The sequence below is a fragment of the Mesoplodon bidens genome (genome assembly GCF_964165515.1).
Source record: "Mesoplodon bidens genome assembly, chromosome: 16".
Taxonomy (NCBI): Eukaryota; Metazoa; Chordata; class Mammalia; order Artiodactyla; family Ziphiidae; genus Mesoplodon; species Mesoplodon bidens.
Window position 1 is genome coordinate 34,119,468 of NC_138173.1, and position 18,542 is coordinate 34,138,009.

At 32.9% G+C, this 18,542-nt stretch overlaps 1 protein-coding gene across 1 annotated transcript in view; it reads right to left on the bottom strand.

The window, feature by feature from the left end:
• LOC308630232 (uncharacterized protein C8orf88) overlaps positions 1-18,542 on the bottom strand; it is a 50,645-nt gene that overhangs the window by 31,606 nt on the left and 497 nt on the right. The window contains exons 2-4 of the mRNA XM_081258720.1: positions 12,221-12,319; positions 9,625-9,698; positions 2,687-2,759 (exon numbers count right to left, since the gene is read on the bottom strand). Coding sequence (XP_081114846.1) covers positions 2,687-2,759; positions 9,625-9,698; positions 12,221-12,293 — 220 coding nt within the window. The 5' untranslated portion in view covers positions 12,294-12,319. The remainder of the gene's footprint in view (positions 1-2,686; positions 2,760-9,624; positions 9,699-12,220; positions 12,320-18,542) is intronic.

An 18,542-nucleotide genomic window follows, 5' to 3' on the forward strand; every position in this document is an offset into this window, starting at 1 on the left:
AGGGAACATAGCCAACATTTTATAATAACTATAAATGAAATATAACCTTTAAAATTGATTCAGTATTCTGCACACCTGAAACTTATATAATATTGTATGTCAACTATACCTCAATTTTAAAAAGTGAATGTTGGCTTATAACTCACACCATATACAAAAATTAATTCAAAATGGACCTAAATGTAAGAGCTAAATGTAAGAGTTAAAACTGTAAAACTCATAGGGATAAATCTTTATGACCTGAGATTTGGCAATTTCTCAGAATGACATCAAAGGCATGGGCAACAGAAGAAAAAATGATAAATTGGACTTAAACAAACTTAAAAAAATGTGTACATATAAGTATACTATCAAAAGAATGAAAAGACAAAGGAAAAAGTCCTTGACAATTATATATCTGATAAGAGTCTAGTGTCTATTATTACATATCTGATAAGGGTCTTATATACACATATCTAATACCTAATAAATATATGTATATATTTATTACACACACACAGACACACACACACATACATAGGGAGAGAGAGAAGGGGAGGAAGGCAGAAGGGAAGTGGGAGAGAGAGGGAGAGAACAGGTGAGGGTCTACTATCTAGAACTCTTAAAACTCAACAACAAAAAGAAAACAACCTAATTAAAATATGGTCAAAGGACATGAATAGACCTTTCTCCAAGGAGAAATACAAATGGCCAACAACACATGAAAAGACACTCAAAATCATTAGTCACTAGAGAAATAAATATCAAAATCACAATGAGATACCACTTCACACCCACTAGATTGGTTATGAGAGAAAAAAAAGACCCTAACAAGGATGTCAAGGAATTGGAACCCTCACACATCGCTATTGGGAATGTAAAGGGGTATAGCCACTGTGGAAAACAAGTGTGGCAGTTCCTCAAAATGCTAAACACAGAACTACCATATGACCTGTCAAATCTACTCATAGGCATATACCCAAGAGAAATGAAAACAGGTGTTCAAACAGAAATCTGTACACAAATATTCATAGCAACATTATTCACAATAGCCAAAAAGTAAAAACAACTGAATGTCCATTAACTGAGAAATAAATAAACAAAATGTGGCTTATCCATACAATAAAATACTATTCATCCATAAAAAGGAATGAAGTACTGATACATGCTACACATGGATGAACTTTGAATAACTTATGGTAAATAAAAGAAGCCACAAACAAAACGTCATATATTTTATAATTCTATTAAGTGAGATGTCCAGAATAAGTAAATCCATAAAGACAAAAAGCAGATTAGTGTTTGCTGGTGGCTGGGGAGAGGACTGAATGAGGGAGTACTGCTTAATGGGTATGAGGTTTCTTTGGGGGTAATAAAAATGTTCTGGAATTAGACAGTGGTGATGGTTGCATGATATTGTACATTTATAATGGTTTAAATGATGAGTTTTACTTCAATCAAAAAGAAGAAAAAAGAAACCTGAGAATTGCAAGGGGAATATCCCCAGATAACAGTAAAAGTCCATTCCAGGAAAACAGCTTCACAGCAGCACTGAATTGTAATTAATCCATACTGGAACAGGATAATGGAGGATTCTAAAAGGAAAGTCTCCTTCAGGGGAAAAAATGCCAACTGATACATATGACCATAAGGAAAATATATATAAGTGTGGCAGAGTTGTTGGAGCAACTGATGGGCAAAGTTAACAACAGTTGCATAGAAAAACAAGGCAAACGTTAACTCTAGGAAAAAAGATGGATTGTATGAAACAGAAATATGCACCTCTCAGCCAAGCAACTGAGTGATGATGCTCTAAATGAAATTTAAGTAACTATGTGATGGGGAGGGGGTAGACAGAAGGGTTGAAGAAACGAGGGGACTGATGTGGAAGACATAAGTTCTCATTTTCCAAAAGAGGCTTTCAAAATATAATATAAAAAATGAGAAATATGGAAAAAATTTAAATATTTTCTTCAGAATATGGAGTTAAATACTAGAAGAAAATGCTAATAGAGTATTTTTATAACTTGTAACTTTTAAATTACATACATAGATTGGTTGACAAAAATTTGGAAACTAAATTAATAAATAATCTTTACTTTATTAGAAAAATAGTTGGTGTGGGAAAGTCTATTCTTCCCAAGAGCAATTCTTCCTTTCTGCTTCAGCAATAGAATTAGCTGGCTGGAAAGCTAAAGATTATATTTTCCAGTCTGCTTTGTACAGCATGACTAAGTTCTGGGCAATGAGAAATTAAATAGAAGTTATATATACAACTTCTGGGTCATACTTTTTAGAACTTTCTTCCTCCTTACTTCCTTCTTGATGGCTAGAGAGGGAACATGATGGCTGGAGCAGAGGTATTCATCTTGTGCAATAAGATAGAAGCCATGTATTGAGGATGGTAAAGCCATAGGACAGTATAATACAGGGGCTGGTAGCAACTTCACAGACCAGAATGAGTACACCAGCTCAAAATTTTACATGATACAGAATATACAGAAATAAACTTCTATCTTGTTTCAGTCACTGTTATTGTGGTCTCCCCTTTAGAGCAGTCAAACCTATAACCAAATATAGACAGAAATCAACCAAAAGAATATAATAAAATTTCTTATGTACCTAAGGTTTGCAGCTAAGCAAATATTAACTTTACATGAATGCTAAGACTCTCTTATGAAAGTTGGGAATTATGGTAAAGATTTACCTTTTTTAACTGGAGACTGATGTTGTTGTTCATTAAGACCTTGAGAAAAGGCTTGCATTCCATTCGTCTTACACTATTGAAAGAAGAAAATACACTTTTTATCTAAGGTTTTAAAATTTTATCTAACACTTTGTTTTTTAATCCATTTTGAGGGGTTTTTTTTTGTGTATCATGTTAGGGAGTGTTCCAATTTCACTCTTTTACATGTTGCTGTCCAGTTTTCCCAGCATCACTTATTGAAGAGACTGTCTTTTCTCCATTGTATAGTCTTGCCTCCTTTGTCATAGACTAGGTGACCATAGGTGCATGGATTTATCTCTGGACTTTCTATCCTGTTCCATTGATCTATATTTCTGTTTTTGTGCCAGTAGCATACTGTTTTGATTCCTGTAGCTTTGTAGTATAGTCTGAAGTCAGGGCGCCTGATTCCTCTACCTCCATTTTTCTTTCTCAAGATTGCTTTGGCTATTCGGGGTCTTTTGTGTTTCCATGTAAATTGTGTGTGTTAATTAATTTGATTGTGGTAATCATATCACAATGTGTATGTATATTACATCATCAGGTTGCATAACTTTTTAAAAAAATCATGTTGTTCAACTTAAATATATTCAATTCGTATTTGTCAATCATATCTCAATAAAGCTGAAAAAAAGTAAATTTACTTTGTCATGCCTGCACATAGTAACAACCGAAAATGTAGATTTCAAATCTTTCATAGCATGTAAGAAAGTACACCTACTAAAATTTTATAAGGTGATTATCTATGTCTTATCTCATTTCACTGTCATAATCTCACAAGGAAATAAAGCAAGTGTTATGATCACCATATTACAGACAAGGGAAACCAAGACAAAAAGTGTTTAGTAACAAATCCAAAAGTACATAGATAAGAGGTAGTCGAGCTAGCTTTTGAAACTCAGGGCTACTGCATATAGTTATGAAGAATGTGGATCTAAAGGGGTACCATTCACAGCACAGATGTGGCAGATACCCTAGCAGGTGGCAGCAAAGTATCTTATTCTAACAAAATCTGTATTTTTATATAATTTTTTGTTCTTCTAATTCTTGTAAAGGCACCAAATGGATAGCAGTGGCCCTATTAAACCCACTCATTTAACAAACACAGAGTGCCTACTACATGATTGGCACTGTGCTTTGTATTGGGAATACAAAGATGAACATGACATTCCAGTATATGTTTCTGGAGGGATCACAAACTAAAAGGTAGACAGAAAAATAAAACACTAAATGACAATAAAACTTGAGAAGTTCTATAATAAAGATATGCAGAAGGTGCAATGGAAGGAAGGGGTATAAAATTTGACTTAGAAATTTGAGGAAACACTTTACATAGGAAGTGATGTTTAAACAACACTTACAGGATTAATAGGAGTTAGGCTGGCTGACCGGTGAGAAATGAATGTTTATGGAAGAAAAGCAGCCTTGAGCTGCAAAACATGGGATAATATGGCTAGTTTAGGAAATGAAAAATGTTGACTAGGCTTGAGTAAAGCAAAATAAACACCAGTTTTGTTTTTGTTTCAAGTCAAGTTTCTTTGCAATTTGTGGTGAAATACCCAATCTGCACACCCAGATATTCTATTTAGCCTTTTCATTTTTATAGCAAAAATGTTCCCAGATCCTGTCACTTATCTTAAACAAATGTACACCACTGAGATGAGGAAGGAGAACAGGAAGAGACAAATTCATATCAACATCCATTCCTAGGATGAAAATTTAAAGAGTAAGATTTATAAACACTCTCAAAAGACAAAATGTAAACAGGAAAAATACTGTAACTCATAAAGAACTAATTTCTGTATTATAAAGGAGCTCCTAGGAAACAATGGGGAAAAAAAGCCTATAAAAAAGAATGGTGCATTTCATATTGTCCCAGAGGTCTCTGAGACTGGCACATATATGCAATGGAATATTATTCAGCCATAAAAAGGAACAAAATTAGGTCATTTGTAGAGACGTGGACAGACCTAGAGACTGCCATACGGAGTGAAGTAAGTCAGAAAGAGAAAATCTAGAAAAATGGTACAGATGAAGCTGTGTCTAAGGCAGAAACAGAGACACAGTCGTAGAGAACAAATGTATGGACACCAAGGGGGGAAGGAGGAAGTGGGATGAATTGGGAGATTGGGATTGACATATATATATATATATATATATATATATATATATATACTAATGCATATAAAATATATAACTAATGAGAACCTGATGTATAGCACAGGGAACTCCACTTCACTCACTATAAAGCAGAAACTAACACAACATTGTAAAACAACTATACCCCAATAAATTTTTTTTAATTAAAAAATATAAATAAATAAATAAATAAATAAATAATAAATAAATAAATAAAAATAATGGGTGAAGGCCATGAATTGGTAATACAGATGAAGGGAAATTCATATTATTCTTAAACAGATCAAAGATGGCCACAAATTCTTGACATTCTCTTACCTCCTCCCCTTGAATCTGAGCAAGCTCTGTGACTGCTCTGACCAATCTAATATGACAGGCCCCTGCTGGTTTCCAGGCCTTAGTCTTGAAACCCAGACATGGTGCTGTAAAGAGCCCAAGCCATTTGGTTAGGTCATTTGTAGGTGCCCCTTCCAGTCTACAGGGGCAGCTAAACTCTAAACCAACAGACAGCATTAACTACCTGCCATGTGTGTAAGCCATCTGGCCATCCAGTCCAGTCAAGACTTTAAAGCACTCCAGACCTAGATGTTATCTGATTGCAACCACATCTTTGAGAAATGGCCACCTAAGACCAGTCAGCCCACAGACCCATGAAAGATAATAAGTTGTTGTTAAGCCAAAGTTTTCAAGTGCTTTTTTATGAGGTAATAATTTAAAAAAAAACAGATTAAAAGAAGTTGTTCAGGCAGAAGAAAGATAATACCAGTAATAAACATGGATTTACACAAAGAAATTAAGAGTGCTTGAAATGGAATAAATGAAGGTAAAATAAAATTCATTCTTTTATTTTTAAAAATTATTTTAAAAAATATACAAAAGCAAAAATAGTAGCAATGTGCTGTGTATTTATAGCACAAGCTAAAGTAAAATTATGACAATAGAGCAAGAATGGGAGGGAATACGCTACAAAAAGGCTATGAGATCTAAGAAGTGAGTTTAGCAAGGTCAATACACAAAAATCAATAGTATTTCTATATCCTAGTATCCAAGATGTGGAATTTGAAATTTACAAAAAATACCACTTAATAGTATCAAAAAATACAAAATGCTTATAAATTTGACAAAAGATGCTCAAGACCCCTATGCTGAAAAAAACAAAGCACAGAGAGAAATGTCATGTTTATGGATCAAAGACTCAAAATTAAGATGTTAATTCTTTTCAAATTAATTTTTAAACTCAATCAAAATTCCAATAGGCTTTTTTGTAGAAATTGACAGCCTCATTTAAAACTTATATGGAAATGCAGAGGACCCAGAATAACAAATTTGAAAAACAATAAAGTTAATGAACTTTCATTACTTGATTTCAAGACTTATCAGAAAGCTACAGCAGTCTGTAAAGTGTGATGATGACCAAGAGATAGACATATAGGGAATCTAGTATATAGCATGATGACTATAGTTGACAATACTATATTGTATATTGAAAGCTGCTAAGAGGGTATATCTTAATGTTCTCACTATAACAGAACAACAACAACAAAATAGTGATTATGTGAAATGAAGGATATGTTAACTGAACTCATTGTGGTAAACATTTTACAACATACACATGTATCAAATCATCACATTCTATATCTTAAACTTACACATTATATGTCAATTATATCTCAATAAAGCTGGAAAAAAACAGACATAAATCAGTAGAACATAATAGAGTTTAGAAATAAATTCACACATATATGATATAGTGATTTCAACAAACTCATATGATTCAGTGATAAAAAGACAAACAACTCAAATATTAGAAACAGGCAAAAGATTTGAACAGACACTTACCAAAAAGAAAAAAGAAAAATACAGATGGTAAATAAACTCATGATAAAATGTTCAATCTCATTAATTATTCAGAAAATACAAATATAAAATACGATGAGATACAACTACTCACACACTAAAATGGCTAAAAATGAAGACTGACTATACCAAGTGTTGACAAGGATGTGAAGCAACTGGTACCTCACACACTACTAGTGGGAATGTAAGATGGTACAACCACTTTGGAAAACATTTTGGCAGTTTCTAAACCAACTTAACATACAATTCATCAATTCCACTCCTGGTTATTGTGTGTATGCCCACACAAAGACGTGAACACAATTATCCACAGCAGCATTATTCATAATATCCCAAAACTAGATACAATCCAATGTCCATCAACTGAGATATAAATAAATTGTCCTATATTCACACAGCAGAATACTATTCCAAATTAAAAACAAACCAACTACTCCTATGTACAAGGACATGGAAGAATCTCAAAAACATTATGCTGAGCAAAAAATATCTAACACCAGGGCTTCCCTAGTGGCACAGTGGTTGAGAGTCTGCCTGCCAATGCAGGGGACATGGGTTCATGCCCCAGTCCGGGAAGATCCCACATGCTGCGGAGCGGCTGGGCCCATGAGCCATGGCCGCTAAGCCTGCACGTCCGGAGCCTGTGCTCCACAACGGGAGAGACCACAACAGTGAGAGGCCCTCGTACTAAAAAAAAAAAAAAAAATCTAACACCAAAGAATATAGACTGTGTGATTTCATTTATATGAAATTTTAGAGCAGCCAAAACTAATTTATAGTTAAAGAAAGCAGATCAGCGGATGCCTCGAGGAGGGAGCACTAGGATTAGTGGAAGTGGGGACGGTGAATGACTGTAAAGTAATAAAAGAGTACTTTTGGGGAAGATGAAACTACAGCTCTATAGCTTCATTGTGGGGTTAGTTATGTGAGGTATATATTTATCAAAACTCTTTGAACAAATGGGTTCATTTTTCTGTATGTAAATTATATCTTAACAAAGTTGGTTTAAAAAAATACAGAGTTAGTAAAAAGTGTCCTTCTTTATAAATTATGTGATATATCTCTGACATAGATTCTGGTCGCTTTTGCATTATAATTGAAGCAGCAGACAAAATTTTAAACTTAGAAGTATATCTAATTAATTGATTTTTCTCTATAAAATTTACAATATTAATATACTCCTTTTTATTTATAAAGTTTCTAAAAGAAGGTCAAGGGTTCCAAAGAGAGGTATGAATATTATTATTGTATTAATTAGGGAAATGCTAACTACTGGAACAGATAAAACAAAACATTACAATGGCTTAAAAAATTAATATAAAGCAAGTGTAATTAAGACATCATGGTACTGACACAGAGATACACAAATAGATCAAGGGAAAAGAATTAAGAGTCCAGAAACAGGTTCTATTTATCTGAAAACTTATACAATAAAGCTGGCATAAATCTGTATGGAAATAATAGATCATTCAATGAATTGTGATAAACAACTGGTCTTCTATATGAAAAAAATAGATTTCTATCTGTATCATACAAAAATTAATTTCAGGTAGACTATACACTTAAATATTAAAGCAAAACTTTAAACCTTTTGGAAGAATATGTAGGAAAAATATCCTTTGATCTTAGGGATGAGAAAACTTCATAAACAATGACACAAAGAGTGAAATCATAAAAAAATTTAAAATATGACAACATTAAAATATTAAAGTTTGAAAAAAACACACACACAAAAAATAAACAATTCTCTCACAGACCAAGAGAAATGGGCAAATGATATGAACTGATAATTCACAAAAGAGAAAACCCAAATGGCCAAATTAAACGTAAGAAAAGATGCTGCATTCAAAGTAATAAAGAATTAAAAATTAAAACTGATGAGATACATTTTTCACCCATTAAACATGAAAAAAGAGCGAAAGTCTGACAATAACAAGGTAAGGATGTAGAAAAATCAGAGTACTTCATGCATTGCTTGTACAAATCACTTTGGAGAGAAATTTTATAGTATATAGCAATTCTACTCCAGGTTTATACTACTGAGAAACTCTCAAACATGTATAAAACATAACATACAGATGGGTGTTTATTGTAGCATTTATTATAAAATATTTCTATTTCTATTATAAAACAGAAACAAGTGTCATGCCCGTGACAAAAAATGGAACAAGAAATGTGGTAGCTTAATATATATATAAAGAGATTATTCTGTATCAGCACATATTGGACTGCTTTACTCATTTTAACAGTTGCCTAGTATTCCATTTATAAATATATTTATGCTTGTCTATGCATAGTGTATTTCTGGAAGTTTCTAGATAAGAAAGGTGTACAATGGTTACTTCTGATCAGAGGAAATAGGTGACTGGGGGATAGAGATTGGAGGGAAACTTCACTAAATGTCATTTTGTATATTTTGAATTTTTAAATTTGTGACTATTTTATTTAGTCAAAAAATTAAATTAGAAAACCTTAAATATAAACCTAAATGTGAAAAAATATAGCAAAATATGTGTAGGTAAAATATTATTTATATAAAATTGTAGAACAGTTAAAACAATTCTATTTGTTATAGCAAAAGTACTAATACATTCACGAAAACAATAATAAATTGAGGCTAGTTATCTTGGGGAAGTATAGGAAGGAAATGGGATGGTTCAGGGATATATAGGTTTTTAAAATTTTACCTGTAGGTTTTTTTCTTTAACATTTTCTAAAACAAATAAAATAAAATATTTAGATTTGAAAACGGTGAGCAACGGGTATTAATAAGTGTTTATTCTCTTTAATATATGCTTGAAATAGATCATAACTTTTAAAAAGTATATAAAGCACTTAGTATAGTACCTGGCACACAACAGCCATCTAACAAATGTTACTTTCCAGTCGTAATGTTTTATTTTATTATAACTTCTAAGACTTACTCTGCTAACTCCACTTTGTAAGTACTGTGTGTTGTATGGATATTCGTTTTGGAAGTTGAAAGGGAATACTGTTCCTGTTAGGAGAGAAAAAAAAAAACTGTTTTAAATATCTATTACCTCAATAAATGGTATACCACCACCTAAAAACCTTAAGTACCTAGGATATTCTAGGCACTGTTTTGAAATGTTTTCTGATAGTTCATTTACTCAACACAATGAAATGTCAGCAACCATGTTAGGTGATGGGTTTATAAGCATGAAAAAAGCTCAGAGCTAAAAGAGTTCATAGCTTATTTTAAAAAAAAACAAGCTCATAAATAATGACTATAATAAAAAAAAGTTATGTGACAGGTACAGAGAAGATACCAGGGGAGAGTAGAGTGGGCTTTGGGGGTATCAACTAAGGCTTCACGAAAAGAAATAACTCAATCTGGGTCTTGAAGAAAAAGTAGATTTCTTTGAGGATGTGAGTTGTCCAGAGAGTATAGAGGTATGCTGAGAAAGGCTAAAATTAATTTCTGATTTACTTAACTTTTCTGCTTAATAAACCCCTACTCCTGTCCAGATCTTAGGATATAATTAAATGAGAGATCAGGACTACCAGCCCACTCCTACCTACCCCTGAAATAGCCTTCAAGGGAAAGGATCAGTGGAAAACTGAACATGTACAAATGAGGGAGGGACGAGTACTGTAAAAAGGCTAGTCACAGAAAGAAGCAGCTGCCAATGGTTTTATTTCCTTTGCTTTAGGAAAAAATCTGAGACTTCGCCCTACACAACTGCTTCTTCAGTGCACCAGAAGGATACAGCTTCAGCATTGCTAAACTATGGTCCAGAAGATCCCTTAATTTCATTTTGTCTGTCCTAAGTCACAGCCATCTTCAAAGGAAACATTACCAAAGTAGAGACAATCTTTGTAGGAACCAAAGATAGGAGAACAAATGGAGGACTGAGGAGCTGTGTCATTTCTATCTTTTCTGATTCATCTTTGTACCCAGTAAAAGGGCTATATTTTCCCTTTTCTAAGTAGCCAGTTATTCAGTTGAACACATGGACTAAACAGAATTTAAATAACTTTTATATTTTATATATATGTATAGACAAATATACTTAAAATATAAATATATATACTAGCAATAAAAATAATAAAAAGGTCACTATTCCAATTTAGAAATTAAATACCAAGTATTTCAAGAATTTGTCCAAAAGTTTAGTTTTATGGGCAAAAGAAAATATTTTAGAAAATTTAGATTTCCTGAAAAATTAGATTTTATGTTCCAGCTCAAGCACAGCCTTAATCTGTAAGTGTTGCTTGGTACTAATTTTTTTCAATTAGGTATACGTTTTAAAGGCTAATGCTCTCTCCACATGACTGCCCTGCAGTGATCATAATCACAGGACACAATTTGTATTGAGAGTATCATTCTGAGCAGAAGCCAGTTGCTAACCATGAAAATGAGACATGAAAAAAAAAAAGATACACAAGTTGCTCTCAGGCAAAAATATACACGAGTTCTTCCCACCTTTGTTGGTCTGGTAGACCATTAAGAATTTTCTTAATGTAAGTCAAAACCACAATGAGGTATCACCTCACACAGGTCAGAATGGCCATCATCAAAAAGTCTACAAATAATAATTGGAGAGGGTGTGGAGAAAAGGGAACCCTCCTACACTGTTGGTGGGAATGTAAATGGGTGCAGCCACTATGGAAAACAGTATGGAGGTTCCTTAAAAAACTAAAAATAGAGTTAACATATGATCTAGCAATCCCACTCCCGGATATATATCCAGAAAAGACAAAATTTCTAATTCAAAAAGATACATACATCCCAATGTTCATAGCAGCACTATTTACAATAGCCAAGATATGGAAACAACCCAAGTTCCCATCAACAGAAGATGTGACGTATACACAATGGAATATTAGCCATAAAAAAGCATGAAATAGTGCCATCTGCAGCAACATGAATGAACCTAGAGAATATTATACTTAGTGAAGTAAATCAGACAGAGACAAATATTATATGATACCATTTACATGTGGAATCTAAAAAATAATACAAATGAATCTATTATAAAACAGACACACAGACATAGAAAATAAATTTATGATTACCAAATGGGAAAGGGAGGAGCAGAGGGATAAATTAGGAGTATGGGATTAACAGATACAAACTACTATACACAAAATAGATAAGCAACAAAGATTTGCTGTATAGCACAATTAACTATATTTAATCTTATAATAACCTATAATGGAAATAATCTGAAGATATATATATATATATATATATATATATATATATATATATATATATGTATATAACTGAATCATTACTGTATACCTGAAACTAACACAATATTGTAAATCAACTATATTTCAATAAAAAAAAAGAATCCTTCTCTTTGGTAATATTTCTAAATTCTTCAAACAGTGGAGATCATTGGTTTTCATTATTTTTAAAATATCCATCATTTATATATTTATTTACTTATGTATCTTATACATATATTATTTATATATTATTTGGCCTTTCAAATATTAATTAGCCATTAACCAATTAATTTTTTAAAATGTGTACCCTAGATTACTCACCAGGGGGAGAAGTCAGATGACGAACAGGTCTTGCTGGTTGAAGTGGTTTACCAATCAATTTTTTGGTTTCCATTATCTCAAAGACCTTGAGGTTCCATACTTTAGGTGGGAAAAATACATTTTATCTTCTAGACAGGATAATCAATTTGCTTTAACATACATACAAATAACCACGACATTCATTTGAAGATAACTATTTTATAAGTTAAGGTGGAACACACAAAACAAAGCATTTAAAATAGCATGCAACAACCATAGACCCCTTTACAGCATCTGTCACAACTGAATATTCCCTCTTTAAGACATTTTCCTCCCTTAACTCCACTGACTCTTTTATTTAAGTTTTGTTTCCTATTTCTTTGATTGCCTCTTCTAACTTCCTTAGCTGATTCCTACTTTTCTCCAATTAAATTTAGGGATTCGTCCAAATTTGGCTTTGGTCCTCTTAGCTACTCTCATCTATTCTTATGATTGCAACTACCTATCTGCATGATAAATATGCCCTAATTTACACATCCAGCATCTACCTCTCTTTTAAATTCCAGTTTTATCTAATTTCCAAAAGATATTTCCATTTATATCTTACTACAGGTACCTCATATTCAACATATCCAAAATTGCAGTACTATTTACAATAGCCAGGACGTGGAAGCAACCTGAGCATCCATCGACAGATGAATAGATAAAGAAGATGTGGTACATATATACAATGGAATATTACTCAGCCATAAAAAGAAATGAAATTGAGTTATTTGTGGTGAGGTGGGCAGACCTAGAGTCTGTCATACAGAGTGAAGTAAGTCAGAAAGAGAAAAATACCATATGCTAACACATATATATGGAATCTAAAAAAAAGGTTCTGAAGAACCTAGGGGCATGACAGGAATAAAGATGCAGACGTAGAGAATGGACTTGAAGACATGGGGAGGAGGAAGGGTAAGCTGGGATGAAGTGAGAGAGTGGCATTGACATATATACACTACCAAATGTAAAATAGATAGCTAGTGGGAAGCAGCCGCATAGCACAGGGAGATCAGCTCAGTGTTTTGTGTCCCCTTAGAGGGGTGGGATAGGGAGGGGGTTGGGAGATGGAAGAGGGAGGGGATACGGGGATATATGTATACGTATAGATGATTCACTTTGTTATACAGCAGAAATTAACACAACAATGTAAAACAATTATACTCCAATAAAGATGTTTTAAAAAAAAAAGACTACTTGGCACAAGGCAAGTGCTAAATAAATGCTATTATTATTTTAAAAAATCAAATTCATTACTTTGACTCCAAAGATGTCCCTCCTCCTGTATTCCTTAAAGTCATCACCAACTCCCTCATATCACCCTCAGTTAAAGACACCTTAAATTTGTCTATGTTAGAGCCCCCACACCATAATCAGTCTCTAATTCCTATCCATTCTACTCCCAAAATATCTCTCAAATATATTTTCTTTACTCCCACCACTACTCTTTTAGTCCCACAGTAGTTCTTAATTCATCTCCCTGAACACCTAGACTGATTTAAATACTCTCTCTCCCTATGTACCTATGTACCTGGGACACAGTGAATATGCCCATATCATGGCACTTAGAGAACACTGTACTATACTATACTATATACCACACTATAATGGCTGATTTGTCTGCCATACTAGGTAAAAGTGAGGAACAGAGTCTTCTTAAAGTGAGGAACAATATTTTCATTCCTCCCGTGCCCCCTACAACTAACTCAATACTTGGACTGGATCCAAAGTAGGTGTAAAACAAGCATCTGCTGAACAAATGGGTAAATACAGTCTCCGAACTATGATCTCCTTACACACATACCTGCTTAAAAAACTTCAGTACCCCATCACCTCCTGAATTGTTAACAGAAACAGGACCCAACATCCATGTGTCATGCAGAGTAAACCACTTACCTATGTCACATTATTTAATATTCAGTACAACTTTATAAATTAGGCACTATTAACAGTTAGAGCTCAGTTCTTGGGTCAGCCTACCTAGGTTCATATCATAGCTCCACCACTTAGTTATGTAATTATGGAAAACAATAACCCCTATCTCCTAAGTTTGATGTGAAGACTAAAAAAGAAAATCTGTATAAAGCATTAGCACAATGCCTGGTACATAGTAAAAGTTAAATAAATGTTAATTTTATCATTTTTTATCCTCATTTTACAGAGAAGGCTTAGAGAAATCGGTAACTTGCCCAAGGTCATGAGTCTAAAAAGTGATGGGTATGCTCATCCCCATGCTTTTGGCCAACATGCTATGATCAAGCTAGCCCCATACTCTCTTTCCACCTCCCACACAGGCAGAACTGTCCAAGTTTCATTAAGTACCCTTCTTATGTGCTCATAAATCACCCCTGTATCCTCTTCCAGTGTGGTATTTATTGCATTAGTTTCAATTACCTATTATCTGACTATAAAATTATAGCTGTATCACTCAGGTATATCTCTAATGGCTAGCACAGTGTCTAATACACAGTACATGTTCAATAAGTTGTTGAATTCATAAATGTTATTTTGTTTCATCATATATATTCAGGTGCTCTGTTTGGAGTTCCCTCACTCTCCCTGCTGCTCTTCTCCCAAATTGCTATTCATCCTTCAAAACGAAGGTCAAGTTCTCTCTACTTCCTTGGAAAGTATCCTCATGTCTCAATGCTAACATTGAACAAAATAGTTCACATGAAGTTCTCTAGTTCCTAACAAATAGTTGATAGTAAAATAACAATAAAGGTAGCAACAATAATGATTTTTCTTTCTTCCTCCAGAGGTCCATATTGTATTGGGTTGGCCAAAAAGTTCATTCGGGTTTTTCATGACTTCTTATGAAAAAGCTGAACAAATTTTTGACCAACCCAATATTTTGCCTATTAATTTTTCTAAAATGTATCATACAAAAAATCTATTATATGCCTAATTGGTTAGACTGTGAGTTAGTTGAAGTCAAAAAAACTAGAGTTTATTTATATTTGTATCTTAGTAGCTGCAACATAATTAGTTTTACTAAATAAATCTATAAATTTAAATACCTCCTATTTAATGAAAATCTTCTGATGCCTGAATGGACCAAAAGCTTTCCAAATTTTGATACCTATCAAGACAAAGTCAAAAGTAAAACTCCACCTGATTTTGCACCTGCTCATCCAGAAACTGATTGTAACCCATGATTTTAAGCAGAGGTTGGTCTAAGTGACTGTTTCCCTAAGTATAAAATAGGGAAACACTCCAAAGAAATGCTTTACGCTCCAAAGAAATGCTTTCATCTTAAAAAAGTGCCTTTGGACATAATTCAAGTGTTAAAATCATAAATTTATAAACAATCTCTCAAAGTTAGCAATGGTAACTAAGCACAAAATAGTTACTTTTTCTTGAAATTCGGAGATACGCAAGCCAGTACTCTAAGTTAACACCCATCTAGATTTGTAATGTGTATGTTAACTGGTATTTCAGCATAGTGATTAACAACCTTCTAAACAAAACTAATACATAATAGGAAACAAAAAAAGTTATAAGCATATATAGCAAAAAATCCCACTTCAAATATTTATTGAATATTTTCTATGTGGAAGGGAATATTTTAATATGGACCAAAGAACAGTCTAATATTGCATTATTTAATGTTTATCCTAGCCATTTTAATTAGGACCCTAATACTAGTAGTAGTAATTTTCCATCCTGTTTCCCATATGAATAGATTACAATAGAGTACTTTGGCACACACTTTTATTTTTCATTGCTCAGCTGAAATCGAGTTGGTAGGTTGTAAAGTCTTTCCAGTTGCTGAGCAATGCAAATCCCCAGTATTCAATGCAAATCCACAGTTTTCAAGAGTTGGGGAGTTACAGAACTCATATGATTTTACAACACATGTAAATAAACAAGCAAACAAACAAAAAGATTTTTCAGTACCACCTACCCTTTCAATTTGTAGTATGAAAACTACAGCAAAGTCCCCAGATACATAAATCCACATCAGTTAAGGAAATTAGAAAAGATGATGCCATACAATACTCTATTCAATATTTTTTTTTTAAGTAAACTATGTCTGCATAGAGACAGTGACATTATAGGGAATAAGTTTGGGATGCATACTACATAACAGCATCATGTCTTAAACAGTGTTACTAATGGAAAAGTATTTACCTTATACAATAATAAGCAATTATTATTGTAAAACTGATCTAGGATCATAATCTATGAAGGACAGGGATCCACAAACCAAAGCCTAATTCTCAGTTTGGGTTACAAATAAAGACAGCTGAACTACACAGTCAGCATATAAAATAACTTCAGCCTTAAACTCTAATGTCTGCTCACTCACTGAATGTAGAACTCCTTTCCTTTGAAGCTACCTAGGTTAGGCATTTATGATATCACGTGTTACAAAGAACAGTTGCAAAAAAACCATAACCCTACCTACAACATTGGGTAGCAAGTAGTGGGCCTGTCATAAAGTTGTCTTTGAAATGTAAATATATAGTTTTGTGGTATAAATATTTTTTAAAGGACATTTTGATCCAATGTCTCAAAAATTCATTATATTAACACATGCTGAGAAATGGTTACTAACTAAAGTTTTTTTTTCAAGTTTACACAAATCATCTTAAAATGCCAAGTGGTATGAACAGAACACTGGTTTGCAAGTCAGGAAACCTGTGTAGGTGCTATTCTTCATCTAGAATACTAACTATATCTTAGGTTATTTGTTTGTTTAAAAAAATATATCAAACTAAATATAAGGGCCCACCAATTCTGAAATTACAAATTAACCTAAAATTTTCTAAAATATAGTACCATGAGATAAGTATATATACTGATCAATTGGGGCAAATTTTCATTACCCAACATATCCTATTCTTTTTCAATTAAAACTCCATTTTTTGAGATCCTACTACATGTTAAATGCTTTACATATACTATCTCATTTAATTTTGAGCCATACATTAACTGTTGTAGAAAATCATAGCTACTTTACAGATGAGAAACCTGAGTCTAAGAAAAATAAGAGATGTGCTCAAGTTCACACAGTTAGTAATTGGTAGAAATGAGGTTCCGACTATAAAGTTCACACCCTTGTCTCTAAACTTGTGTGTTTGGTAAGTAAAAGACACCTGACTCTCCACTATTCCATGTGGACACTGCTTGTATGGAAAAAAAAATTAATTATGAGAAGGAACATTTATGTATAAAACCTTGCTGAATAAATTGGTGTGTGCTAATAATTTTCATTTCCTCAATTTTCAATTTTTCTTCAACTACTAAATAAAATGTGGGATTACTATGCTTTCCTCACTCTGTAGACATGGTACACTGCCATTCTAATCCACAGAATGGATTAGATATATGAAATATAATATGTATTATACTTAGAAGCTGAATATTATACTTAAAATTTACAACTTAAATTCTAGATTTCTTTAGAAACTGCTGATGGTTCTGCTGCAATTAAGAAATAAGAGCATATAAAATTAAAGAAATAAGCTGAGAGAAGAAGTGAAAAGACCATGTTTTCATTTACCTCATGTATATTTCCCATATAGGATTATACCAGATAGGATTTAATCTTAATTTTCAACTTCAAAATATCTCTTTTGCAAAGTTAGGATTCCTTAAAGCCAAATGCTGCTTGTAGTAAACAGCACAAACTGATAACCTGATAGATGAAAAATAACATAAAGGAAATATAGAGGAGTACAGGATAAACTAATTACGACTTACATGACAAAAGACACTTTATACTCCACAAATCGTGTTGCCATACGCAGGAAAAATTAAAACTAAAATATCAAAAATTTATGAGCCCAGAGTGTCCCCTTATATTTTCCATTTCATGCTTTCTGACCAAAAAAAGTTTTTTCTCTGTGAAGCATCTTTCAATACAAGCATAATTTAACATTGAGGTGGGATAAAACTGTCCAGGTAATGGGTGTTGGTGGTTGTCATAACTGATGTAACTGTCCTTTTTCAGGTTTTTTTTTTTTTTTAGTTTTGCTAAAATATCAGCAATTATAAACTTTTGATACAAATATGTTGTACACCTGAAACTATTATAATGTTATATGTCAACTTTTGTAAAACAGTATACCCTTACATACAAGTTGCATAGAACATCTTCAAATACGTTCATTAACCATTTGATTTCCTTCTGTGAAGTGACCACATGTCTTTTGATTCTTTATTCTTACTGGGTTTTCTTTTCTTATTGAATTTAATTTATTATTAATAAAAACAACTACAGTAATCTCAAAAACAAAAACAAACTGCTGCCCAAAATTAGTAAGGATGATTCTAGGGCATGGGAAACAGTCTT